General features: G+C 39.9%; 1 protein-coding gene across 1 annotated transcript in view; it reads right to left on the reverse strand.

The window, feature by feature from the left end:
• pcgf3 (polycomb group ring finger 3) overlaps window positions 1-27711 on the reverse strand; it is a 76320-nt gene that overhangs the window by 35570 nt on the left and 13039 nt on the right. The window contains exon 2 of the mRNA XM_084953804.1: window positions 4098-4207. Coding sequence (XP_084809930.1) covers window positions 4098-4112 — 15 coding nt within the window. The 5' untranslated portion in view covers window positions 4113-4207. The remainder of the gene's footprint in view (window positions 1-4097; window positions 4208-27711) is intronic.

A 27711-nucleotide genomic window follows, 5' to 3' on the forward strand; every position in this document is an offset into this window, starting at 1 on the left:
CCTGCTGTTCCCTTCAATTTACCTCCTACCTGAGACAATCCAGGTGAATCACCAAATGCTGGCAGTAATGACTTCGAACTAACGACGAAATCGGCCGAGCCTTTAGCTGAGCGTAGCGGCGCTCTCAGACAGGCTGGCAGAACAGGCTGCGGGGGGAGCTGCTCATCTGGTGATTCATGCTTTAACAGAGCTGCACGGGAGCTATGTTGAAAGCAGTGATTTGCTAAACAGGAGCTGAGTTTGCGTTGAGTAACAGCATGACTAACTGTGGTTTCACTCTGCGAGGGGCATCTTTAGGGAGTCGACCGTTCTCACAGAAACTCTGCTCGGGTGTTAACGGTCAACTCACCTGTCAGACCAGAAACTTCACTCAGTGGCTGCTAAAAATGTGACTTTAAATCCTTTTAGATCTGTTTAGATTAGTACAAATAAAATTACAAACAACACAGATCTTACTGGAAAGTTGAAAATTATGTACTAAATAACTAGAGTTTCATATTTTTTTAATAAATGCTTAAAATTAGGCTAGAAAATCTCAACTGTTCCTACTCCAGTTTAACCAGTTTAAATGTGTGTCCTCTGTTAAACTACTGTAATCTACTACAGTTCAGAGCTCCTACAGTCGTCACATGCATAAAGCCTCAAACAGCTGTGTGCTACATGCACACTGCCCCCGCTTACACACACACACACACACACACACACACACACACACACACACGACTGAAAACCAACACTCACTGGTTCGTTTGCTTTGGGTGGAAACCTTAAGTTTACAGTTGACAGAGTGTCGCCTTGATAAACAAAACTGAGGCTCAATCAAAGATAAGGCGACAGGCGAAAATGGCTTTTGTCTTTCCTTCTGATTTAATTTTTTTTTAAACTTAACTTCAGCCTATTTTGATTACATCAAGCAACACTGGTGACCCCATCTGATCAACTCCACCTGATAATCTTTTTTGTAGCATTTGTGTGTCTGTCTGTGTCTGTCTGTAAATAGTATAGCTTGAAAGGTTTAGAATGAATTCTGATTACACTTAGGTAGGTGTAGGTGTGTCGAATGGGGTCAATAAAATTTGGCTTACGTCCATTGTGGTCCTTAAGGTCAACTTAATCATTTATTTATAATAAAAAAAAAAGACACAAAGCCTTAAACTACAAAAAAAGAAGCACTCAGAGAGCTCGAATCTTTTAAGGAAATTAATATTTTCTATATATTCATTTTGCGTTCTTTTTAAATGTACCTGTAACTTATAATTAACATTCCCTATATGTCAATAACAGTGTCAGTAAGAAACTCTGTAAGGCATTGTTAATTTGACCTTCAGATCAAACCCTTTACCTTGAAGAACAGGTCAAAGGTCAAGTGTGACATGAGATTTTAAGTCTTTATACGGTACTATCTATATGTTGACAAAACACCACACTTGTATAGGTCACTTTCATAGTTATAAGGCTTTTTGTGAATTTCTGATAAATAAATCATTAAGTTGACCTTGAATTTCATTTAGCTCTGTCTTGGTCTTCTGTCTTCTGTCTGTTTTGCTGCCTCCACGTGCAAACAACGAGCAAAAGGCATACTCAAAATCCATTTTTATATTCTGGTGGTTCCGACACTGTGTGGCCTTCCTCAGCGCCTTGCTTTAGTCCGTCTCATTCAGATCGAGACGGATGTACTGACTTAGTTACAACTGAATTACAGTGGGGAAAACTACCTGAAAAGCTTTATTTTTGTTTTTTAAAACTCGCTCTGATCTCCACTGTCACAGATCATTTTTAGAAGAGGATGTCTGAGTGGCATCTTTCTCTTTTATGTGACTGGATCTAGCCCTTCAGCCTTGAAGAGTCACCCTGAGGAGACCCAACACTCTATACATGTGTTTATGGTTTAGTAAATTTACCATAAGGATCAAATGTAATTAATATGCAAAAGCTGCAATATTTCCTTCCTGACAGATAAATCAGAGACATAAAGGTTGACAACAGCAGACTGACTGCTGAGGCCAAATGATCAGATGTGCAACAACCAGTAAGGATACCTCAGATAATGGCCAGCTGCACTCAGCGAAGGAGACAGTGAGACAGCCAACATTCATTATTTAGAGGCTCAAAGCTGCTCAGAAATCCTTCCTGACTGTCAGACCGATTCAAGAGTCTCCACACCAGGATGGAAAACAATCAAAAATGTTCCTCAAAACATCAGGTTTTCACACAAGTTTAGAGACATTTAAAGAGTTCGTAACGAACAGCACTTACTAATGATAGAAAAAGTTTGTGGTAAGATGATTAATAAAATATTTTTGATCAAAGGTAAATACTGAATAAAATTTTTCTAAATTTGAAACTTTATATTTTAGCTACCATAATATTAAACTGAACATCTGTGATTTATAATTACTTCTGGGGGGGAAAAAAATAAATAAGTAATAAACCAATTTTTCAGGCAAAAAAGCAGTTTGATGCAGAATCAAATGTTTAAGTTCATTACTAAATAATAAATATGATGCTAATTTATCCATTCAAATCTTTAGCTGCCTCCCAAAATGTGATCTTTTCAAGTAAAGCACTGAAAAAACACCACCGGAGTGAAACCTTTTCAGTTTCCAAAACTGTTTCTTATTAGGCCAGAGGTTTCCAAATGTTGTGCAGTAGTTTGAACTACAGTTTTTCACAGGACTGGATAATCAGATGAAGGCACATTTCTAGAGCTAACGGTAAATCTACTAAATAAACACCTGATTCAGGAGCTTGTTGAACCACTTTTAGCAGCAATACATTGAATTAATCATTTTCTTTATGATTTTATCAGTTTAACACATCACCGTGGAGGAATTTTGGCTCAATCGTTTTTCCAGTGTTGCTTCATTTCAGTGAGGTTTGCATTTATGCACAGCTCTCTGAATGTCCAACCACAGCAGCTCAGTCAGGCTGAGGTCTGTTCTGTTGTAGATCTGCTGCTGTGCTTGGGATCATTGTTCTGTTATACGACCCATTTTGGGCTATGCCTTAGCTTTCAAGCAAATGGGAGATGAGCTCACATTTGACTCTAGAATACTTTGGTACACACAGGAGTTCAAAGTTGACTCAATAACTGCAAGGTGCCCAAATCCTCAGCCCTCTCATCGTGCAGACGACTGGTGTGTCTTTGTGCTGATATGCTGTCTTTGGTTTTGTGCATTATGGACAAACATCTCCACTTTGGTCCAGAAGTCTTGTAGTTTGTTCAAATTCAGCTTTGCAAACCTAAGCCGTGCTGTCATTTTCTTTTTAGAGAGAAGAGGCTTTCCTTTCAAACCTTCAATACTTGTTCAGACTTTTTCTAATCGTACCGTCATCTGCTTCAACCTTTAGGAGGATACTAAGGCCTGTACAGTCTGAGATGTAGCTCTCCATTTTTTTCCTAGTTTCTCTGAGCAATGCACAGTCTGACCGTGGGGGGAAATTTGCTGGGACATCCGCTCATGGGAAGAATTTTGCGAGTTAATTTAACATGTGCTTTTGTTAAAGTAAATGGTAAATGGACTGGTTCTTATATAGCGCTCTATCTGAACGCTCAAAGTGCTTTACACAACTCGTTCATTCCCATTCACACAAGCACTTTTCTACGTTTTTAGTGCTGTCTAACTAACATTCATACACACATTCACACTCTGATGGATGCATCGGAGAGCAACCTGGGGTTAGAGGTCACACTCGCTGACGATGAGTTACTTATTTGTCTGCTGCTTGCCTATTAGCAGTAAAGCTGTACATTTTTTAAACCATACTGCTGTATATAGCTCAAAGAAGAAATTATGATGTTTTAATTAAATAAAGGCTATTTTCTGTAAACATGGCAATAAGTGTCCCTTGAAATTTTGGCTCCTTCTTCGGTCTCCCTTGGACATAAAATGTTTGAAAACCACTCAAATGCTCAACAATTATTTCACCATTGTTATGAATCATAACACCAAAACAGAACGTTTTTAGAGGACAGTTAATATCACAGGTTATACATAAACAGAAACTGAAAAGATGAAAGGAAAAGATGTTTCCTGTTATTGTGAAAACATTCTAACTTCTTCAAGCACCGATAAACCTCACAGAGCGATTCTTACCCCTAATACCGCCATGCGTCAACTGTGGGTGGTGCAGCAGCCACGTCTCTTCCTGTGGTTGTGCGGCAGTCAGTGTTAGCTGCTCATCATGAAGAGCCTCTTATCAAAGCCTACAAACACAGAAAGAAGCAGATTTAATATTGTAAATAATAAGTAATTATAGCAACAGCGCCTTGCTTTAATATCTGTGAATCAATTCACCCGGTTTTGATTGTTTAAAAGATCATCAGTGTCTTATATATGAAAAAGCTGTGAATAAAATATCAACCATCTACCAGCACGACTGTGGTTCCTACAGGTCTCTAAATCTGCTGTCAGATTTTAAGCATCCATCCTTCCGTTAACTTGAGCTGCTCTGCATAATCATAGAGCCAGAGTACCAGATATTTAGCCTAATAATTATTTAGATTTTTAATTATTAAAATAACAGCTTTATATTTGGTTGTGTTTTACTGAAAAACCAAAGAAGGAAAGCCACCCACAGTCAAAACACTCTGGAAAACTACACATTTCAGTACCACCCACACGCCACAACAACACACACACAAAAAGCAGGATTGACTGAAACCCCGCTTTAGTTTAACATTGCACAGCGTTCGTGAACGTCACCGTCGTCCTCCACACAAGGAAAGCGGCCATGCTGCAGTGACTGGCTCTGCCGCCGCTGTGTGATTCATCGCCTAATTGTAGGAGTCCAACCACACCAGTCACGATGGGCGAACACACACCACCCCTAACGCTCCTTCAAACACACACATACACACTCACAGCTTCAAAAGAAACTGCCTTCAACGGTGAGTCTGCCATCCTGCCAGCCTTCCTCTGTCTGCTCATCAGACCATGAAATTAGCCCAGTTAGTCGACAGAGATGACATGCGGCGACGGTTGCTGAGGACACACACACACACACACACTGTATGGCGGCCTGTTACAGATCGGCTGCACGCCGATGAGATTCACACACATGTTACAGTCACATGACATCCAGCAACCTTTCTGTGATGTAATCTTTGATATTTCTTCAGACGTTGGGTTGAGTTCAGAGTTTCCAAAGCCTGAGATGACCCCCACCGGGAATACACATAAAAATAGCTTTAAAAAAAAAAAAAAAAATAGAAATGAGCTTAAAAAGGAACCAGCATGAAACATCATTTTACCCTAGCCTCATCATTTGCCACAATATGTGGATGACTTTTAAATGTAAAAATCCACCACAGTGCCTTGTGTATCTACTCCTGTGGTGGATGCTCAGACTTAATAGTTAGGTCAGTATAGGTACCGATAAACTCTGTGAGCCAAAAGCTTAAACTTAAGACTGCTGTAAACACCATGTTCATGACATTTTGTTCTTCTTCTTTGTTCGTCTATTACGTCAGAGTGAAGATATCCTTTATATGGTTTTCTCAGAAAAATTGCTGCGGCTTCAAGTTCAAGGGCAGCCAATTAGGAGAATGATGGCTTAAAGGCAGGTGTGGGTTATAGTTATATTGGGACTCAACTATACTCTGTTGCAGACCCGAGGGCCTAGTAGTCCTTCCTGTAATACTATACATGCCTATAGAGACAGGCATGCAAACATCTGACGATGAAATTTGCATCCCACAGTCCCTACTGCTCCATGGATACGGAAATTATAATCCTGGCCTTGCCGGCACCAACTTATGAAGAGATATATATTAAGCAGAATTGAGTTCAGATTATTGGTGGAGCCCTAGTCCTAGTTTCTCATGCAGCCTCTGGGAAAATTAATTGCCCAACGCTGATTTAAAGGGATGCAGTAGGGAGTTAAAACAAATTGTTCAGCAGAAAGACTGACTGAGTGGCTCCATCACGCAACATTATCAGATAAATGAGGCTTATTTGTCCCATTTTGAGTCCAATAATAAACACATAGGAATAAAACTCTCCTTGAAGCATGTCACCTGCTTTGAAATACACATTTGTACACCTGAACTTTACATTTCAACATAAGAGACTCTCGCTTTAATGTAATGTTATATAACATTACAGGCTTCCTGCCAGTTTTGAACCATCATGTTCCCAGAGGTGTTGGATGTAGTGTTGGTCAGTTCTTTCACACAAGCCCGATAAAAACTGCTTCTTTGTAGCCTAGTATGCTGAAGCATCAAGACATAACTGATTAAAAACAGAAGAGGAAGTGTCCACAAACTTCTGGCACTGCAGCGTGCATGTGAGATTAGTTTGCAATCTCTAAACAAAACAATTACAAACCTGTAGCAAAGTCAGTCTTCCACATCGTATTGGACTTCATCTTTATCACATGCACTGCATCTGTATTCTTTATGAACACGCTGTTCTGAGATCACTTCTTTATTTGGACAGCATAGGGAAAAAAATACCTTCAGGCTGTCAGAGCTTTGATTTGAAATCATATTTGACCATCTATGTCTGTCTGTGGGATGGAGTAGAGATGAAATATACAGTATATATAAAGCGTACTACATAACAAACCACAACTGAGCTCAGCTCAGTTCAGTGCCAACTTGAGGCCGCTGCATTCAGGGTCATTTAAGGATACCAGCTATTTAAAAGCTGCAGAAAGCAGCACAAAAGGCACAGCGCTTCTACCATTATATTAGAGACACTTCCACCATTGTCAACTATCAGATAAAAGCAGCATCCTGGAGGACAAGTGGGTAAGACACACAGCTTTTAATTGCAACTACCATTATCAAATTCATGAAAGGTCTCTGATGCATTTCAGTCTCCTCTGTGTCTCAGCTCATTTCCTGCCCGTCTCACCTGTCAGCAGCAGAGGTGGGAATCACAGTGACTTACAATCTGATACCATCATTTCACATTGCCCGCTGAATTATGCATTTATTCACCGCGTCATTGTTTCAGTGTGTGCACCAGTGGTGTTCAGTTTGAACGAAGCATCAGCTTTATTAATTAGTGCCACACTACAGGCATCTGGCAACACAGTAACAATCTGATACCAGGGGTAATTTGGTGAGCTGTAGGTCACATTGGGCGATACACATATGTTACACCCTGGACAGGTCGCCAGTCCATCTAGTACTCAGAACAACAACTGCTCACCCCTGAGGCCAATTTAAAGTCACCAGTTAGGCTAATGTCTTGGACTTGGGAGGAGGCCAGAGTACCTGGAGAGAACCCACACAGGCACAAGGAGAATATGCAAAGAAATAGAAAGGTTCTACCCAGCCAGCAGGTATAATGTGATTCTCCTAAATTATTTGCAATATAGTTTCATTTCAGCTTTCCTGCATCTCAGTTTCACTCCAATGTGTCCTCACACATAAATCTCACGTGGAGTGAATCTGACTGGTGAAGTGAAATAATCTAAAAATCAAGCTGACATTACCACATTAAGATTACTGCAAGCACAATACAGCCCATTGTGCTTGCAATGCTTCCCGACAAGGGTTATGAGCAAATCTGCTGGGCTCCATGGGGTCTTAGTGACAAAAATGTTGTCATCAGGTAGTGAAAGTAGGATTCTGTGCATGCCTGCCAGGTTTTACTGACCACTACAGCGTACCAACCATGGCAGTCCTCAAAGAAGTATAGCAGGAATAACTGGTCTGAGTCCACAACAAACTATAGGCCCTGTTTTACAACAACCCTAAGTGAGAGCAAGAAACGCCAACACAGAAAGACTCACTATGACCACAGTTTGTGTTTAAATTTAATGAATAAATAAATATACTGCAAACATACCAAGAAAAGCTGTTGGTATCAGAGGTGTGAAATGCCTCCTAATTGCCAACTCTTTGCTGTTGGCTTCGTTCATCACTATACTCCTTTTAGCTTTTTTTAGGCATAAACAGGCGGATATGAGCCAAATATCTGCGCGGTGTATCCCTAAATGATGCTCTGAAAGTTTTTCCTGACTGCTTGACATTCAACCCTTAACCTGTATTAAAAAAGAACAAACTTCACTTCTTTTTTCTTCACCCTCATTATTCTGAAGTCATGAAGTAGTGATTCAGAGCGGTAATCTGTTCATAGTGTAGAAAAGTCTGCTTCAACACATTCACAGTAGATATAAACACAAATAATAACAGCTTCCTTTTTGCCAGGAGAAAAGGCAAATAACTTTTGCTGTCCGTCATATTGAAACGCTTATTTGCACATTATATTTGCTAGAATCACAAAGAGCCATACGATATCCCACTTTTAGGTAAAACAATACAGCAACAGAGGCTAACCAGGGGGAAATTGTTCCTTTGGCAGCATATTATCTACAACCTTCATTTCCTGAAGTCTGTAATTGTTCTTGTGATTTGCCACATCAAAGTTCCTGCTGCCTTTTCACAAAGAGATGTGAAAATAACTTCCAATATTGCACTTTTTGCTCTCACCCACTTTTATTTTCTCCTGCTGTCAGTCAAACGACCCCACATGCAATTTGCAAGAGGCTGCGGTGCACAGATGTCTCAGCCCAGCAACAAATAGTGCTTCACCAGACAAGACCAGGTACACCGTTTAAGACTTCAAATGTTTTGGCACTTTAAATTTAACACATCAGAGCTCAAAAAGTTCTCTATTTTATAAATGTATTGGCTCATACAGCATCTCAGAATACTAAAAATGAAATCTCTTACACCAATCGCCCAATCTGGTTCTGCCTGAGGTTTCTTCCTCTCAAAAGGGAATTTTTCCTTCCCGCTATTACCAAAGTGCTTGCTCATAAGGGTCATATAATTGTTGGGTTTTTCTCTCTATGTATTATTGTAGGGTCTACCTTATAATATAAAGAACCTTGAGGCAACTGTTTTTGTGATTTGGCCCTGTATAAATAAAACTGAATAGAATAGATCCATTACAATTCAGTACCACGTGATGCACGCCCCATGACGTCATTTGTATGGGACACAAACAAAACACAACAATGGAGGTGGTATAGCTGCTGCTTGGTGCACGGCTTTTTGTCAGACTCGGCGACCATAATGTTGGTTTTTGGCCAAATTCAAATATGACAGTATTGATTTTTCATGAAGGAGTCGCCCTTATGACTCATCAATTGGTGGCATGCAATCTGCTGGTGTCACTTTTTCAGATCACCTCAGATTGCTTGGAACCCCGACTGAGTAGGTATTAAAAAGTACCTGGTACCAGGTGCTACCACCTAATGGAAAACCCTAAAACTAAAAGTACTCGTGGAAAAGGCCTGTTTGTCTAATTTATTTTAGAAACAGGTAAAAAACATCAATCAAAGAAACATCAATCACATCTGAGAAAGTTCATCTTTAAAAAACAAAAAAATGACTGAAACAACTAAAATGATAGATGATAGTTAGTCTAAATCTTTCTTTATGTAGAAATTACTTCTGTTACTTAAAGAAACTCTGATACTGAGTAAGAAGGTGAGATGAAAGTAAAGGTAGCAAATTATGTGGCTCCGTTCCCACTCTTATTTTCTTTTTGGAGTGATTCACGGTGAGACCATCAACATCATCACAGCCTCCCACTCAAACCTGTCCAACAGCAACTTTTTGCTACAAGAAACTCACATTCACGCCAACAGCACTCTCCTGAAACCAGTCGCTCTGGTTTTTCATTAACCACAAAAACGACCACATGAGGCTGATCACAGCACTGTTTTTCCCCCTTGAAAACAAACGTCAAGGCAACAGTTTTAATTTGTGCTGGTGATATTCATCTATAGCACTTGGTATGTTCACTTCCAGTCTTTATCAGAGATCAATTTTAAATGATCTCTGATGATAAATCTCAAACATGTAAGAACATCTCCTGTGAGGAGGCAAACAAAGATTTATTCAAAGAAAGACCACACTCCCAGAGGTCTTTACACTGCAAGGTAAACCTACCCTGAGGGACAGCGAAGCTGACGGGGAGGCAAGGAGAGCGTTATGAGACAAAGGTGAAAAATGAGGTGAAAGATTTTGAGCCTGTCTGAAAAGCATGTTTAGCTCACCACAGAGAAATTACTGTCAAAATATAGTTTCATCGCCTATAATTCATGTCAAAACATATTTTTTAAAGCTCCTTAAAGTTAAATTTGTTCCTCTAAGCAAAATACAGTCAATTCAAAACATTTCAGGGAGTCATTTCATATTTTGAGCTGTTGTGTAACAGCTTGTAAGCAAAGCCAGCTGCCTCAAAAGGGCAGAAATAGCAATGCAGGTGAAATTTCAGTGTGCCGACTTTCGGTGAAGGTCAGAGGGTTTTTTTGACCCTCTTGACCCTTGAGAGAAACAAACTGAGCCGACCAAATGACATTTCACTGCAGCCGGTTACTTGTTACAGTCTGCCAAGTGCCACCTTTATGTCATGTGGTGAATGAATAACTTGAGCAGAGTCAGGAGGAAGACGACCATCATAAATGATCCAAACTAAACATGTTTTTAGAACGATTTCAAAAATATACACAGATATATGGAACTATTTTCTTGTTTGCATTCATTCACTTTAGTGATATTACTGTTGCTAGGCATTATAAATCATGTGCAACTCTTTCCTAAAAACCCAGACTCACTCACACTATTCAAAAAGATGCAAGTAGATTAAGTCAAGCTCTTAAAGGTTGCCTGGAGCTTTTGTTTCTAGATCACCTGCCTGCTTTGGCTTTTGTTTGGCTTCAGCTCTCCATCCTTCTCCCTGTGGAGAAGCACTCATGTCGCTCGGGTTGCACCACGAGACATCTCGCAGTGGACTTGTGCCCTTGTGAGATGGGTTTCGCAGTCAAAAACACCCACTAGTCAATTCCTAAGGTAATAAAAGCAAGTTCCAAGATTTTAACCTTACATCTAAACCTGAGCAGAAACCACTGCAGACGCTTAAAGGGGGGAAAAAAGGTGATAAGAGAAAGTTTGAGAGTTAAAAATCTTCCATTTTGGACAAATTGAAGGCGATTACTTGATGCTCTAGACAGACAAGAAAATAGTGCATTACAATAACTTAAGTGGGAAGAGATGAAGACATGATGGGCATTGCCAGTTCGCTCTTTGAGACAACTATCTGCAATTTTGCAATTGCAATTTTTATTTATTTATTTTTTTAAATTGTAAAAAATGAGAGCAGGTCAGATTTAATGTGAGCATCAATGATAATCAGGCACACTGCTATTTACTAACTAACCATTAACTAACCATTATCCAGTTTGGGTTTACAGAACGGTACAGTTGAATGTCGTCGACATACAGATCATAAGAAATGGTTTTAAAACTCATAATGTGACCTACTGGGAGACTATTTGATAAAATAATAAGTAAAATTAATAAATAAGTAACAAGGCACTTAAACCACATCTTTGTGGAAACCTGCATAGTGATACAGCCAACATCTGGCCAAAAACTACCCAAAAGCCAGGAATTAAGTGAACCACTCCAAACACACCAGAACAACAGGCCAGACAGGTCGGTCAACTGGTTGCTAGGCCCATTAAGGCCTTGATGATTTCAGTGGCTGCATGCAAATAATGTGAAGAGGGTATTAGCAGTGAAAATAGAACTTTTAGCAAAGAAAGGGGTATTTCTTCCCTTTGACAGCATTATTTTGGACATTAAAATGTGTTTACTACCAGCAAATCTTCAATTCTTACTCAGTAAAAGTAACAAATCAGATCTGACCATCAAATTAAAAGAGTCAAAGGTTGAGAAATATTTTTCCTGCTACTTTTGAACAACCTCTAGACCACAGAGAAAAGCTGTGTTATGACACAGCATTTCAAATTCGAGTGGCGTTGGTTGTGACCACAATGACAATGGGTGATCCTCAGTCTACTGCTGCATCGCTGTTTCCAAAAACTTAGTGTAATATCTGCAGAGGGTTTCAGAAACAACACACCAACTGCTCATGTGGAACCAGGTAATAAGGGGAACAATTTTCTTTCAGATTGTAAACCATGACTCTAAATACTTCGATGAATTATCTGAGTGGGACAAAGACAATTCCCAAACACTACAGCAAATGGTCGGGGGGAAAAGATAAGCTAGGTTTTCTAAGGCAAGTAAAGAAACAAAACAAACAAAACAAAGCTCATCTAAATAAAAAAGAGAAACAAAAAGAAAGAAAGAGAAAGAAAAAGAGAGATCTAGGCACCAGTGAAGTGTGGGGCTGTCTGCATGGCAACTATTGGACAAGTCACAGAAAGCCCAACAACCAACAGTCACTCCCCAAGTGAAAAACCCAAAAGACTCAGAGAGCTCATGCAGCGGGCATGCAGTAAAATCTATGAAAAATCTCATGATTTTACTTCCTCCAGATATTTCTTGTCCAACAAAAGCTCTTTTTATGTCATCCTGGATTAAACTGAACTAAGCAGCAAGTTAGCTTGAGCTTCAGGGAGGTCTTCTAGGGAAAGGGGTGCACTTGATCTGAGTAGTAATAAAAAGTTAAAAGGATAATCATTTCATCCCGATTATTTTGTTTTCAAGATTACTGGAAGCGAAAAATCATAACTGAAAATAAAATCTGATTAATCACCCAGCCCAGCTGATGAGTATTAGTGGATGCCATTTTAAAACCAGTTGCTCTGGGCAGATGGGATAAACTAGCTGCTTCAATAAAGTAATTAATAATCATCGCTGCAAACTTGATGAATCTATTTGACTTTAATGGCTTTCCTTAACAAAGTCACTAGTAAAAAAAATGCAATTTTATCCCCTCTTTGGGATAAATCATTGTTTTCTTATCTACACGCAGGGATTTTTTTTTGTTGCTGTCATTGTTGTTTTTTTGTTTGTCGTTGTTTTAAATTGCAACGAGACATTTCTTCCTCCCCACAGCAGCTTTACAGCTTCCAGCGCACTCATTGATTTTGAGCCACTATTATAATGCAATTCACACTCAGCAATGCAGCCAAGACTTAAGATTAACAACGTTTGCAGTCAATCATGAGCCGAACAACTGGCTCAGTAGCTGATAAGTACACAGAGAGACACACACACTCTCTCACACACACTCTGGCATCACAAAGAGCCCCTGTTGGCCTGCCTGTGGGTATTGGAGTGTTTGGCCTCGGTATAAATTGGCCGCCAGCTGGAGCGACGGACACTGAAGGCCTGCATCAGTGGACGGAGCCAGGAGGAGAGGCCTCTGCTTGTTGTGGAAGCTCGGGCTTCATTTCAATACACACACATAGACACAAACACATACACAGAGACTAAAATCCACACAAACTACACAAAAATGGAAAAGCACTCTTGCCTGAGTATTCACACACTTGCACACACATCCACCGTCACACACACGCTTATTGTCTCCTCTTAATTCTGTTTGATGGCCCTCAATCCTCCAGCCAGTACTCGGTGCCTGGAGAAATCAGTCAGACAATAGACGGGATCCAAAGAGAAGCACACTGCAGCAGGCCAGGAGGCTGTACGTGCTGCCAGGAAGCAGCAACACTTGAATAATTGAGCTCTGAGTTGAGGTTGTGAGGGCCAGCGGTGGAGTTATTGAAGTTAATGTGCAATTTGCCCCACAGGTCAGACACAAAACAGAACAGATCCTAAGAACAGAAATAGCTGGTGCTCGAGTAATCCGAAACAGTTACTGAAAGTTTTAAGAAATTTTACGTTTATGCTTTTAAAGATGCGGTTGTTCTGAATTTCCTAAGCACAGAGAAGATCCTTCCTTTTTACTTCAGACTGGAAAGAGCGAGGAGGGAGATGTGGGGGGCTGAGTACACAGAGTCTTTCCCAGAGGCAACGTGGAAAAGTCCTTTATAAATGACATAAACAATTCACATTATTAAAAGAGCTGCAAATTATTACGCAGACCTACTGATCCAGATCTCCTAGTTGCAGTTGTAGGAGTTATTAACTACCATAACTAAAACAGTTCTGTTAGCCTTTCACATGCAGATCAGTTCTGCTCAACTGAAAACAAGTTAGCATTTTGTGAAATCTGGCAACCTTTTACCGATTAATTTAATGAAAACATTAAAACGAGACTAATTACTCAGACCGATGAAATATTAAAAAAGGGGGAGAATAGTGAGGAGAGAGTTGTTGTGTATTTACCTCCTACTCCCTTCTTAGTAGCTCATGAGCCAGTAAATTTGATTTTTATGCAAAACCCAAGTAGTTTAGGATTAGAAACTCAACCGATGTTTAAAAAGCCAGAAGGAACCTTAAGTTATTGTTTTTGGGAAACAAAATTCATAACTTCTGGAATAAAATCTGAAACGAGCTGACTCGACCTCTCAGTGTTTCTATACAAGTGAGGCCTGAGAGAAAGTGCTGAAAAAAAAGCTCCTTTGTCGTATGGTTTACAAATCGTGTGGGGTTCTTCATGAAGCCATCTTCAAAATAAATATTTCAATCTGATCTTTTTCTGGGCCATCTTTGACTTTAGAAACCAGTTTTTAACCAAAGTTGGGGTGTGTCTGGGATTAGCTGGAAAACCAATGAACTGTATATAAACGATGGACTTTCCAGGTCTGAAAAACAAAACCAATTTAAAAGTATGTTAAATTTGCATGCTCTTTATTGACCAGCAGGGGGTAACTACTCGGGAAGCAAAAATAGGTCTGACAGGATTTAAGTATGTGGGAAAATCAGCTCCCTTTTCTGTGGCCTCTGTAAAAACTGGTGAGTTTGTCCTAGTTTGTCTTTAGTCTTACTGAATAAACCATGCTCTTTTAAAAAAAAAAAAAAAAAAATTGTGATCTTCAATTCTTCAATCGATAGCTAACCGGGGCGATAGCAGCGAACTCCCCGCACATCGTTTTCACCCCACCCCACCCCCCGCGGTCTTTCGCTACTCAGGTTAAACATGATATATAAGTCACTTAGATAATTTAATGTTATTGTTTGGCTTTTTTCAGTGTTTTATTTGTTCGTGAGTAAATCGGTTTGGCTGAGATTAAAGTTATAGTTTTCACACAGCTGAATAAACACCAAACAGAGAACTGATTAAACAGAAGTGTGAGATGATCGGGAATTTACGCCGGTGTCCTGTTATATTTTAGATAGAAAAGAGCAGACGGCTGAGTTTATTAAAAACTCCACCGAGACAGCAGTGATGCAAAACTGAAGGCTAGACTGTCCAATTTCACAGCCGCTCACTTCCGGCCTACCCGACCTTTGGAGGACCCGGCCCACGTAGACCGTGAAGGCCGGGTCCTCAGGAGGATGCAGCCTATGAATTTGTACACCCCTATTCTTGTTATGAGTCTAAGGTTTCTGCAATGATGCAAAACCTCCTTTTCTTGTTTTTTTCTTAAAAAAAACAAAACAAAAACCTCCTTTGCTTGAGGAACTGTCTGAGAAGGTCAGAGTGATACAGCTATTGATCGTAGGACCTGATGCTTTCAGCTGAGAGGGCAAGCGAAACAATCGCTAAGCCAAACATAGAGCTCCTCTGTACTTACATGAAGGTTCTCACATGGTTTCTGCAAAATTCAATATCAGGGAGAGACAAACCACCCAATAATCTGTGTCAGGGCATGCTTTGGAAAAGATTTAGATGGAGTAGTTTCATGTGTGGACTCACAGTATTTTAATGGCATGCAACAGTTGTAATTGGGATCCTAGAATGAGAAATAAGTAGATTACAGTAGCAGCATTAACTGGACTGGTGGTTGTTTTTTTTTTTTATGACTCTAGCTCCATTGGAAGAAGAAAGACCAATGACTAAGGGTTTGCACAAACCAAAGTATACTAATGCCCCTGCAGGGAGCTTCTGAAGAATGTTTAAATGATTGAACTTTGCCAAATGGGTTCATTATCTAGCTTCTTGAAGTAATCAAACACACGCGCTACTGAGGAGCATGCAGTGATCCCGCTGTGCAGACAGAGACAGCGACACAGACACTGGCCTACATAAGGAGACGATTTCAAAGAGTAAACAGTCTTAATATCCAGAGGCTGAGGACACACAGCCCACCCCGGCGGCACCGAGACAAAACAGATAAGCTTCAAGTGAGGCTTTAGAAATCATGCTTTCCACTCCCTGCTTCTCTCTGTCCCATTTGCTTAGTAAAAAAATATAGTTCTTGTGTTTACATCATCTTACATCAGATAATGTCAAGAGAATTACCTGTTCAGTTGGGTTATTTAAGATGCTGACTTTAATTATGGATGTTCCTGGCACATAATTTACTATGCGTTTAAAGAGGTGGGGGGGGGGGGATGTGATTATCAAGTAATCTAAAAGTCAAAATGAAACAGAATTTAGTCTAAGGCTACGTTCACACTGCAGGCGAAAGCGCATCAAATCCGATTTTTTTGACCCTATGCGACCCATATCCGATCATGCTATGACAGTGTGAACGGCGTAAATCCGATATTTTCAAATCCGATCTGGGTCACTTTCGTATGTGGTACTGAATCCGATACATAGCCGATGTTTTAGAAAGCGTCTGCTGTTTGAACGGTCATGTCGCATTAAATCCGTCTTTTACGTCACCGACACAAGACAGACGCCAATTATCAGCGCCAGAGAAGCGCCCGAGAAGACATCGCGAACGCTTCCTGGCCATCCCGTGTAGATGTCAGTGAAACTGTTGGGAAGACAACGTTGGAGAAACGTGAACATTTTATTTGTACTGTATAATCTGCAGATTCTGACAGAAATCTGCAACTATCCTTTGAAGCACCGCTCCTCTCTTAAACAGCAATAAGGATAATTATTAGGTTATTTACATTATTATGTAAATAACAAAATAACTTAAAGCAAAAATTGGGAAACGTAAAGTCCGAAGTCTTTATATTAACGGCCATCTGTCAACCAATACTGTTTGCTCTGGGTCTAAACAGCGCGTTGTGTGTGAAGTCTTCTTTTGCACATGCGGGCCGCTTTGAGCGTTCACACTAGAGCGTGTTTGCTGTCACATTTTATTTGTAGTGTGAACAAGCAGACAAAAAAAATCGGATTTGATCAAAAAATCGGAATTGAGCATTAAGACCTGCAGTGTGAACGTAGCCTAAAAGGATGAGGTTAAACTGTGCAAACCTAGCACCTGACCTTGAAGCGCATTCTTTAAAAATCATATTTTAAATTACGCCAAAATGTGCAGCCACGCATATTTGCCGACATAATGCGCGCAGCGACTAATATTAGCAGTGCTAGCAGCAGGTTCAGATCCACAGCAGTAATCTGCCAGTGCACTCTCTCAGAATCATCATGCACTCACATGTATTTATGCTTTTCCCCCAAAAAGTCTTAAGTTTGCAAACTGTTGCTCTCTGTATCTCTCTGAGTTTCTGTACTGGATTATCATGAAATATCATTAAAATTGTCGAAAATTGTCGTGCACACGATCGCGCGTTGGTGTGATTTTGCTTACGCATCACAAACACAGTGGTACACACTGTAGGATATGATATCAAACTCTGCACATGGTGAGCATAAAAACACCATAAAGCTCGATGTAGACTTCTGCTGGAAATCTAGATCCTAACTGGCATAGTAACTGGAAATTCATCCCTACACTGCAACCTTCCACGTCATTCGAGTTGTTGTGGTATGTGTCGACCAGATGTGTTGCTACATTACTCCAGAGGTGGAACGGATGGGTTGCTTATTTGCACGGCTGTCTCCTTCCTTGTTTGAATCTTCCTGTCAGGGGCAGCCATCATCTTTCAGCAGCTAGCTGCTGGTCTGGTGTTACAGTGGCTCGCAAAAATTTTTTCGGCCCCCTTGAACTTTTCCACATTTTGTCACATTACAGCCGCAAACATGAATCAATCTTATTGGAATTCCACGTGAAAGACCAACACAAAGTGGTGTACACGTGAGAAGTGGAACGAAAATCATACATGATTCCAAACATTTTTTACAAATAAATAACTGCAAAGTGGGGTGTGTGTAATTATTCAGCCCCCTGAGTCAAAACTTTGTAGAACCACCTTTTGCTGCAATTACAGCTGTCAGTCTTTTAAGGTATGTCTCTACCAGCTTTGCACATCTAGAGACTGAAATCCTTGCCCATTCTTCTTTGCAAAACAGCTCCAGCTCAGTCAGATTAGATGGGCAGCGTTTGTGAACAGCAGTTTTCAGATCTTGCCACAGATTCTCGATTGGATTTAGATCTGGACTTTGACTGGGCCATTCTAACACATGGATATGTTTTGTTTTAAACCATTCCATTGTTGCCCTGGCTTTATGTTTAGGGTCGTTGTCCTGCTGGAAGGTGAACCTCCGCCCCAGTCTCAAGTCTTTTGCAGACTCCAAGAGGTTTTCTTCCAAGATTGCCCTGTATTTGGCTCCATCCATCTTCCCATCAACTCTGACCAGCTTCCCTGTCCCTGCTGAAAAGAAGCACCCCCAGAGCATGATGCTGCCACCACCATATTTGACAGTGGGGATGGTGTGTTCAGAGTGATGTGCAGTGTTAGTTTTCCGCCACACATAGCGTTTTGCATTTTGGCCAAAAAGTTCCATTTTGGTCTCATCTGACCAGAGCACCTTCTTCCACATGTTTGCTGTGTCCCCCACATGGCTTGTGGCAAAGTGCAAACGGGACTTCTTATGGTTTTCTGTTAACAATGGCTTTCTTCTTGCCACTCTTCCATAAAGGCCAACTTTGTGCAGTGCACAACTAATAGTTGTCCTATGGACAGATTCCCCCACCTGAGCTGTAGATCTCTGCAGCTCGTCCAGAGTCACCGTGGGCCTCTTGGCTGCATTTCTGATCAGCGCTCTCCTTGTTCGGCCTGTGAGTTTAGGTAGACGGCCTTGTCTTGGTAGGTTTACAGTTGTGCCATACTCCTTCCATTTCTGAATGATCGCTTGAGCAGTGCTCCGTGGGATGTTCAAGGCTTGGGAAATCTTTTTGTAGCCTAAGCCTGCTTCAAATTTCTCAATAACTTTATCACTGACCTGTCTGGTGGGTTCTTTGGACTTCATGGTGTTGTTGCTCCCAATATTCTCTTAGACAACCTCTGAGGCCGTCACAGAGCAGCTGTATTTGTACTGACATTAGATTACACACAGGTGCACTCTATTTAGTCATTAGCACTCATCAGGCAATGTCTATGGGCAACTGACTGCCACACTCTTTGTGGCTGTAATGTGACAAAATGTGGGAAAGTTCAAGAGGGCCGAATACTTTTGCAAGCCACTGTATAAACATCACAGAACCAAAGCAGCAAGGTCTGATAGGGACTAGCTGACAATTATTTGTACCTTTAATATAACTAAATCTCTGGAGACCACTGATTTTAGATGCAATGCACGCTTTACACACCGAATAAAGAAATATCACATGACTGAGGTTCCTTAACATGCGCAGCTACAATATTGGCAAATAGTTTGTGTGCACTGTTGGCACAGACCAAAGCAGATCAAAAACATTGCAGTTACATTCATCAGATGGTCAGAAACATGACTATAAATGACTGGTTTTTTCTAGCTTAATAATCTAATTCATTCAAAGTCAGGCGTGCCTCAAGGCTGTATCAATAAAAATATGCATTTCTTTTCATGTGCACATGTAAGATAATTAAGACTTTCTCCAGTGGTTCAAAAGGGCAAACGGTTGCTCATTAGACCTCACTACACTGTTAAGCCCTAGATAACAGCAGAGCTCTGCATCAACCACACCTTTTGGCTGAAACCATTCTTGGCTGCAAACACTGATAACCTCTGCTGAACTTCTGCACTGTGGTTTGAGACTGAAGACAGAGGTCGAAGTTTCTGGCTGTGAGAAACTTTTACTCCAAGAAATCCTGAAGATCAACAAAGTCATAAATACAACTAATGAGGTAAATCAAAGGACAGCAGCTAAAGCAGCTGTTTAAAAAAAAAGTACATAAATATTTTCTATTCATTTAAAGTATTCAATAAAAAGCGCTCAGTGCAGCTCAATTTTCCTCAAGTACAAGAGCATAACAGGCTTAATGAACTCAGATGTCAGATAACATTGTACTTGTCTTGTGATGATTTGTAGCAAAAAATATGAAAATCCGATATGTAGCAATATCTTCCAAAAAGCCAGAAAACATGAATGACTTTAAGACAAAAAGCCATAATTGTCCTCTTGACAGCCAATTGTGAGGAGTGGATTAATTAGAAAGGTTATTAGGAGAATGAGTGCTCATGAGAAATACACACACTGGTATACACTGGGATAACAGTGTGACCTTAGCTACATGCTGCGAAGTAGCTCGTCTCTCTCTCAGATACTCATCCTGAGGACTGCCAGCAGCCAACTAAACATTTTAGGGTTTTTGGGGGGGTTGGCAAAAAATATGACCAAATATACAGCTGCAAGGATTCAGCTCTCTTGCATTTAAGATGAACATCTCTGAATTTTATGTTTCGATAAAATGTACAAAACGATTCTGTTTTCCTGTCTTCGCTTGACTTTTCTGAATAAAAATGACTTATATCCATCCATGTTCTGCATCTGGCACACTCAAACCTCCCTTGCAAATTCTTTGTGGGGATAGAGAGAGAGGTTTCCAAAGTAGCTGAGATATATAATCTTTCCAGTGTGACCCGGGGCCCCTGAAGGGCTAAACATGCCCTAATCAACTCACAAAAGAGGCATCCTATTCAAATGCCTGAACCACCTCAGTAGGTCATTCTGTAGCAGGAGAACAGCAGCTCTACTCTGACTCATTCCTGGATGGCTGGGCACAGACACCCTTCACAGGAAGCTCGTTTCCATTGCTTGTATCCACAATTTTCTTTTTCACCTTCTGCACTGTTCCACCTGTCAATCTTCCTTGACTCATGAAAAAATGAAGCGGTGCTTGAACTTTTCTACTTGACCCAAAAACTCATCCCAAACCCAGAGCAGGCAATTCAGCCTTTTCTAGCTGACAGCTATGACCTCAGAATTGGAAGTGCCAATTCTCACAGCTTTTTAACTGTAAATAATATATAATTATAAGTTACGTATGGTTATCGTACGCAAGAAAATTACGTCCACATTAAGATGCAAATTGTACACTTAATGCTGGGTGGCTTAGACTGCCTCTAATGTACGAAAAGGAGTAGGTTCTGCTAATTGCAGCAGCTCCGACTCGAGCCGTGCAGACAAAGAGAGTAAGCACTTATAGCTGGAGCCTCTTACAGACAAGTTTGAGGCAGGAGATGATCATTTTCAATGCATGACAAGAAGCTGGGGGAAGGAAAGAAGTGATATCACACACCAGTCAGTTCTGACTGCACATTTCCCATTTGTCAGTTCACTTCTGCTTCCTTTTGCTGCTTAGGAAATATGCAAAAGTCCCTTTATGAAATACGGAGGTCTTAAACCCTGACAACAACCTATCCATCACAGTTATCATATTAAAGACCTTACATGGGTTAACAGGGACCCACTACCTCATTTCAAGCTCCCCATTTTCCATTCTAGGACTAAATAGAGCTGCTTTGTCTTATCTTATACTGTGGCTTCATACATCCACTGTCTTTAACTTTTTTCTGATTGTCTTCCCCTAAAACCAAAAGGTTTAAATACCAGGTCCACATGATCACAGCTGTGTGTCCGATATGCCCGTATTAGTTACATCCTCTCTTTTTGACATCGTACAGAGGCAATACTAGAAGAAAAACTGTCCAAAACAAAACATTTAGGGCAGGCAAAGTCTGAGCTTTTGGCTCATATGGATTACTTGTAGATAAAAGGTACATGGGCTGGTTCTTATGTGGTACTTTTCTACTCTACTTGAGCACTCAAACCATTTTAATTAACGTGTCTCATTCACAAAAACATAAAAGCACTTTTTTTGTCTACATTAAAGTGCTTTCTAGCCAACATTCACACTCTAATGAATCCACCGGGAGCAACTCAGCGTTCATCTTGCCCACGATACTTTTGGCACGGAGTCTGGAGAAGCCAGGAATCGAAACTGCTTTACCACCTGGGCCACAGCCACATAATGAGCATCCACTGTAAGACTGTATATGAATAAATAACATAAAAGGTCTTCTTTAAGCTCTAAAACCTTAATTAGCTGCTACCTCTTCTAACCCCAATGAAATTACATTTGCATGCTCACAAGTCGGCATCGATTCTACAGCTTTTGTGTAGTCTGGTGTAATTTTCCACTCTAAAATAATCCGGCTGTATTAGAGATGTTGACCTTTGATAAGGTGTTTTTAATCTGTAAATCTTGAACACAAATACAGACAAGGAACTACGCACAATTTGCCCCATTTAGGTTATTGAGTTATTAACATTATTTACATTCTTTACGCTGCTTATTTTTACTCTGTTCAGCCTGAACTTTTGGAATGTTTACGAGGTCTATACTAACACGAGTGGACAATTACATTTATCTTTAGTGATTTGTGTGACATATTATAACTAAATAAGTCAAAATAGGCTTAGCATTTCAACTACTGAGTGAGGTTTTTTTTTTTAATGAGACAAAAATCAGGATCTTTCCGAGGTAGCACAGCAGATGACTGATGGATCAATCCATCAGTCATCTGCTAAAATAAAGTTATTAATCAGAACAATGTCATAGAACAGTTGTGCTGTTAGAAAAAGTAGAGATAAACAACCCAGTTGCTTAGTTTGATTATCACCAGCTGCTCCTGAAGAGGCAGAATAAGAAGTTGGCAGATTACAGTACAGGATCAACATGGCATCACATTAAATAAAGATTTCGTTTATGATAATGGCTGCAAAAATACCAAAACACTATTAACCCAGACTGTATTAGCAGGGTGCCTTCAGACTGTCGGTTGCTGGGTAAACATTTACTGCTACATAAACATGCTCACTTAAATTAACTGCCTGCCACAAGTTTGAGTTTTACATGGCACCCTCGTTCTGTGACAGAGTCCTTGGCTCTGAGCACCCACCGCCCTCTGCCCCGCTCAAAATAATCTGTATGAAAGCACAATTAGGACCGAAACAGGCATTCGCCTGGTAGATAAGATCAAAGGATTAGCTTTCATCGCATAAAACTGAGTTCAGATGCAGTTTCAACAAAGAGCAAAAGCCACACACGGTTCACTTAAGACTGAATAATATCATAACGCTATTACACCACAGAGGCAAGTGTGATTCTTTTTGTGGCACCAAAAAGACAGCAGATGTAATTTATTAATAGCAGCAAGTGCATGGTCAGCACTAAACTGCAGCTGAATTTACTCACAGCAGGGACTGTCAATCTTTTTTCCCTCTTAAATAAATATATTTAAATCAGCTGATTTAGCTCTTTCTGCCCTCTCTACTCTGTGGTCTAGAGCCATGGCCTTCCAGAAGAACTACCTGATTGGTTACTCATCAGGAGTAAAAGTTCATCAGCAATCAGCAAGCACAGACAGGCACATTTACACACTACTCAAATACTCAATTACCCAAAAGTAAGGCATCCGATATCACTGTGGCTGAATTAAACATCAACCTTTTCGCTTAAGTTATTAGCTAGCATAGTTCCAGTGCCGAATAATGTGCTTTGTTACAGAGACATCATCGTCATCATCATTAGGGCTGGGCCATATCATATCGTTCACGGTAATACCGGTATAATGTTGGGCAACGATAAGAAAATGAAATGTCGCGATAGAATATGGGTAAAACACGCATGCGCAGTGCCTTTGTTTTCATACGCACATGGCGGGAAAAGCATGGCGGCGGCGGAGAATGAGAAGGGTGAAAGCGGATCTTTGAATGAAACGGATGAACCAGAATTGGTTTGTAAAAATGCTGCAACTTCAGTGATGTGGAACTGGTTTAGCTTTCGTACGTCAGATACACAACAAAGCACTATTTTTGGTAGAGCATGCTAGCGGGCCGTCGTTATTACTGTGTTTTTCTGAAAATCGACAGTGCCCCTTATGTATGAATTCTGGTTGTGTTTACTGACCTCGAAATGATTTTATGTACATGGCGCTCGAAAATCTGTCAAATGTTTTAGTAAGACTTTGCTAAGCTACGAAGCCGCACCGCTTGATGGATTGTCGGAGGATTACGGCTATCGTAGGCAGGCGCCTCGCGGAGTGATACGTGCTGTGCTTCAACATAATATTACCGTATTGTGTGTGTATAACCTCTTTTTAAGTTTTGTGGATATTATACATGGTTATGCTGAGGATATGTCGGCCAATTTCCACTGGAAATGCCTTTTGGTTAAACTGTCAGCAAGGAATTTGCATTTGCACTGTAAAATTTTTATATAACTTTAAATCACATAAAACAACTGCTTGTTAAAGTGAAAATACATGTATGTTTTTGGGGTTTTTTGCACTAATAAAGTTGTGGAGTTGTAAAGTATTTTTGTCTAGTGCCAATTATATCGTCAGTTATATCGTTATCGCAAATTTTCAAATGTATATCGTGATAAATATTTTTGGTCATATGGCCCTGCTCTAATCATCATCATCATCATTTATTTGTATAGCACTTTAACACCAGGCAGACCAAAGTGCTGAACAACATAGATCAAAACAACTAACAAAATTTAAAATACAATAAAATTATTAATGAACAGGTCAATGAACAGGTCTGTTTTCATACATGAGGCGCACCGGATTATAAGCCGCATTAAGCGAAACAAAACAGTCAGATAAGTCAAACTTTACTCAAGTCATTCTTCTTGCTTCCTCCACTTCCGTACCATTGATTCATTAATGCTGCAGCTGCTCTATTCCCATGTTGTTACAGTATATTAATGACTAACGATTAATGACAGAGCTGTACATTTTAACTTTTTCAAAAATCTCTCAGTCAGAACATGGTTTCATGTTTAGGTAAAAACTAGCGAGCTAACTTCCTGCTAACGTCTAACTCTGTTTAATTTAATAAATTCTGTTTTCATGGATGTCTCGATGTTAAACTTAATTGTTACACCTGGTAAAGCAGCAACGCTGATTATTTTGTTAAAGATGAAAGAATTTAGACAGTTTTTAACTCTTAGTGATGCTGCAGTGTTCGTTTGACTTTGGGACCTGAAGCAGACGGAGTTTTGGACCCAGATTACAGATTTTTGACCGCCATGTACCACATAAAACTTGGTTCGAGGTCTGTAAGCACAACCAGAATTCATACATAAGGCGCACTGTCGATTTTTGATCAAATTAAAGGATTTTAAAGATACCTTATAATGCGGAAAATACAGTGTATAGTGCAAAATCACAAACAACAGTTGCCTCAAGGTGCTTTATATTACAAGTTAAAGAACCTACAATAGTTTCATCTACAATCCCTGACACAGTAAGGGTTTATGTAAAAAAGAGGAAAAAACTGATAACCACAGAAAAACAGAATACCACAACAATGCATGCATCTAAAAACAGTAAAGAAAGCACCCAAAAGCACATTTACATGGACAAAAAATCCAGATTACGACAGTATGAACACATTATAAAAGATACATTTTAGGAATTGAGTAACATCATTTGAAGGAGAGCTTTCTTCCCATAACTTGGTGTTTTAGTCAAAATTTTGACTTCAACGTTTTATTCTTTTGCTGGAAATCAGTTCCAAGTATCAGTTATGCGTCTCCTTCATTACTAATAACCACTGTTGGTCAGGTTACTTGAAAAAAGTAATCAGTAACTAATTACTGATTACTTTCCCAAAAAAGTAATCCCGTTACTTTACTGATTACTTATTTTCAAAAGTAATTAGTTACTTAATTACTTTTTAAAAACATGATTTACAACCTGAATAGGTGATAAAGCGATAGATCTTTCAGCCCAATTCTACTTTCTGCCTAATCCATCATATAAAGTGTAATCAAATAGAAAAGTCTCTTTAAAATGTGTTTTATTAGTTTTAATCTTTTAACCTTATGCATCAAGCAAAAATTTAATTATATGCAACATTGTCTGACTGGAAGACGTTTGTTTAACATTTAAACCTATTTTCTGCATATTCCAGCATATAAAATAAAATGTTTTTTGTGTTTACACTCAGTCTGTCAAATAGATGCAAGTAAAACACAGCAGAAAATAAATAAAATCAAAGACTAGCGGTCCTGTTGCTCTATTTTCAACTGTATAGCACGAGTGGGACAGGCAGAGGTTTGCCCTGGTGCAGGTGTGCCGCAGCGCTCAGTGGAAGAATCCGCGAGTTTGTCTGTGAATTGCCCATTCCCTGGTAGCGCACTCGGTGCTTCCTCGGAAGTTAAGGGATTTTTTTCGCTGTAAAAAGAAGTTTTCTTCCCATGCAGTGGACAGCGGACGCAAATGTTTTTGTCACTTTTTACAGAATCAAACTCAAAGTAAGGTCAGTACTTCCACGCTTTAAACGCTGCACGCTCATACTCTCTTCCGCACTCGATATATTATCCATTCTTGATCTGCACACAGCTGTTGCCATGAACGTCGCACTCGCTTACGTCACTGTCATGAGACACTCACAAAAGAATCACGGTTTTAGTAACGCAGTAACGCGGCGTGCTTACGGGAAAGTAAAGGTAATCTAATTCCCTTTTTTTGCAATAGTAATCGCCCATCTCTGCTAATAACTGGTACTGGCCATCAAAAGATAATTGATATACAGACATGACATATCTCCAAGTTTAATGCTGTGAGAATTAAACCTGTGATATATATTCTCCCAGTTAGCCAGCTTATTTGTCTTTGGATAAAATAAAACAATTAGCTCTTAAGTGTTGTAATTACCTTACACCAGTCTCTTTTCTAAAGGACTCAAGTGTCAAAATTCACTTAACTCACTCCGTCCGTCTTCAGGCCCCCGTCAGAAATGCCACTGCTCTAACAAGCCGACACAGTGCAGGAGTCCTCCACCTACCACTTATCCTGACAATGCCTCTGTGATATACTGCATTTTAAACCTTTATTTACCCAGGGAGGGTTTGCTGAACATGTATTTTCTTTCTTCATAATTTTGCTTCATATTTTCAGTTACACCCAGTTAAGCCACAGTCACCTGCAATTTGCAACTTAACAGCACCACTGGTGCGACTGGGAGTGGCCTACTTTGCTTAAGGCCACATTAACAGCAGCACTGCTTGTCCATGTCTCCGCTTCCATTCTTACACCAGGAATTATAAACGCGTCTTACAGCTTGAATCGATAACCCTGCGCACTTTAAGCCATTTCCTCTGCTTGCTGAGTTTTATGCTCTTCAAATTACGAATGCATTTCTTCCGGTAGTAAAGAAGATGGGGCCTTCTTAATCTACCTTTTAACAGCAGCAGAAATTGAATGTAACGGCCCCATCATACTGAGAAACTGCAACCGTTCAATAAGACTACTGAGATGGAATAAAGTGAAATAGAGCTACAACCAAGGGTTATTTTTATTATCAATTTACCTTTTGATTATTTCTTAAGAAAGCCTAGAACCATCAATATTTAATTTGCTGTCATAAATAAAAAACTTGCATTTTATACGCCAAATAATGAGACATTGAGCTTCATACAGGTTTTCTCATCATTGACTAAAAAAAATAAATTGATCTTTTCGGGTCTAAACTAAACCGTCTGCTGTTACGAGCTGCAAATCAAACCGTCACAGATCCAACTGATCCAAATTATCTCCAACAAACTGCTAGTTTTGGTTGAGTTAGGCCCAAAGAAGTGGAGTACATCTGTATGTTAAAACTGCATTTATGTAGTAAATACTAAATCAACAGTGACATGATTACAGCTGATTTCCTGTAAGCCTCTGTGTAACTTTGCACATCCGTCTGCCAGTGAAGCCTCATAACCACAACAGGACGAGGGTCACCATCAAACGCTCTGTGTAGCTGAAAAACTGGACGGTGAAACAGCCACAATAA

Source organism: Perissodus microlepis, chromosome 2 (assembly GCF_051167445.1).
Source record: "Perissodus microlepis isolate ML-2025 ecotype Zambia chromosome 2, ASM5116744v1, whole genome shotgun sequence".
NCBI lineage: Eukaryota > Metazoa > Chordata > Actinopteri > Cichliformes > Cichlidae > Perissodus > Perissodus microlepis.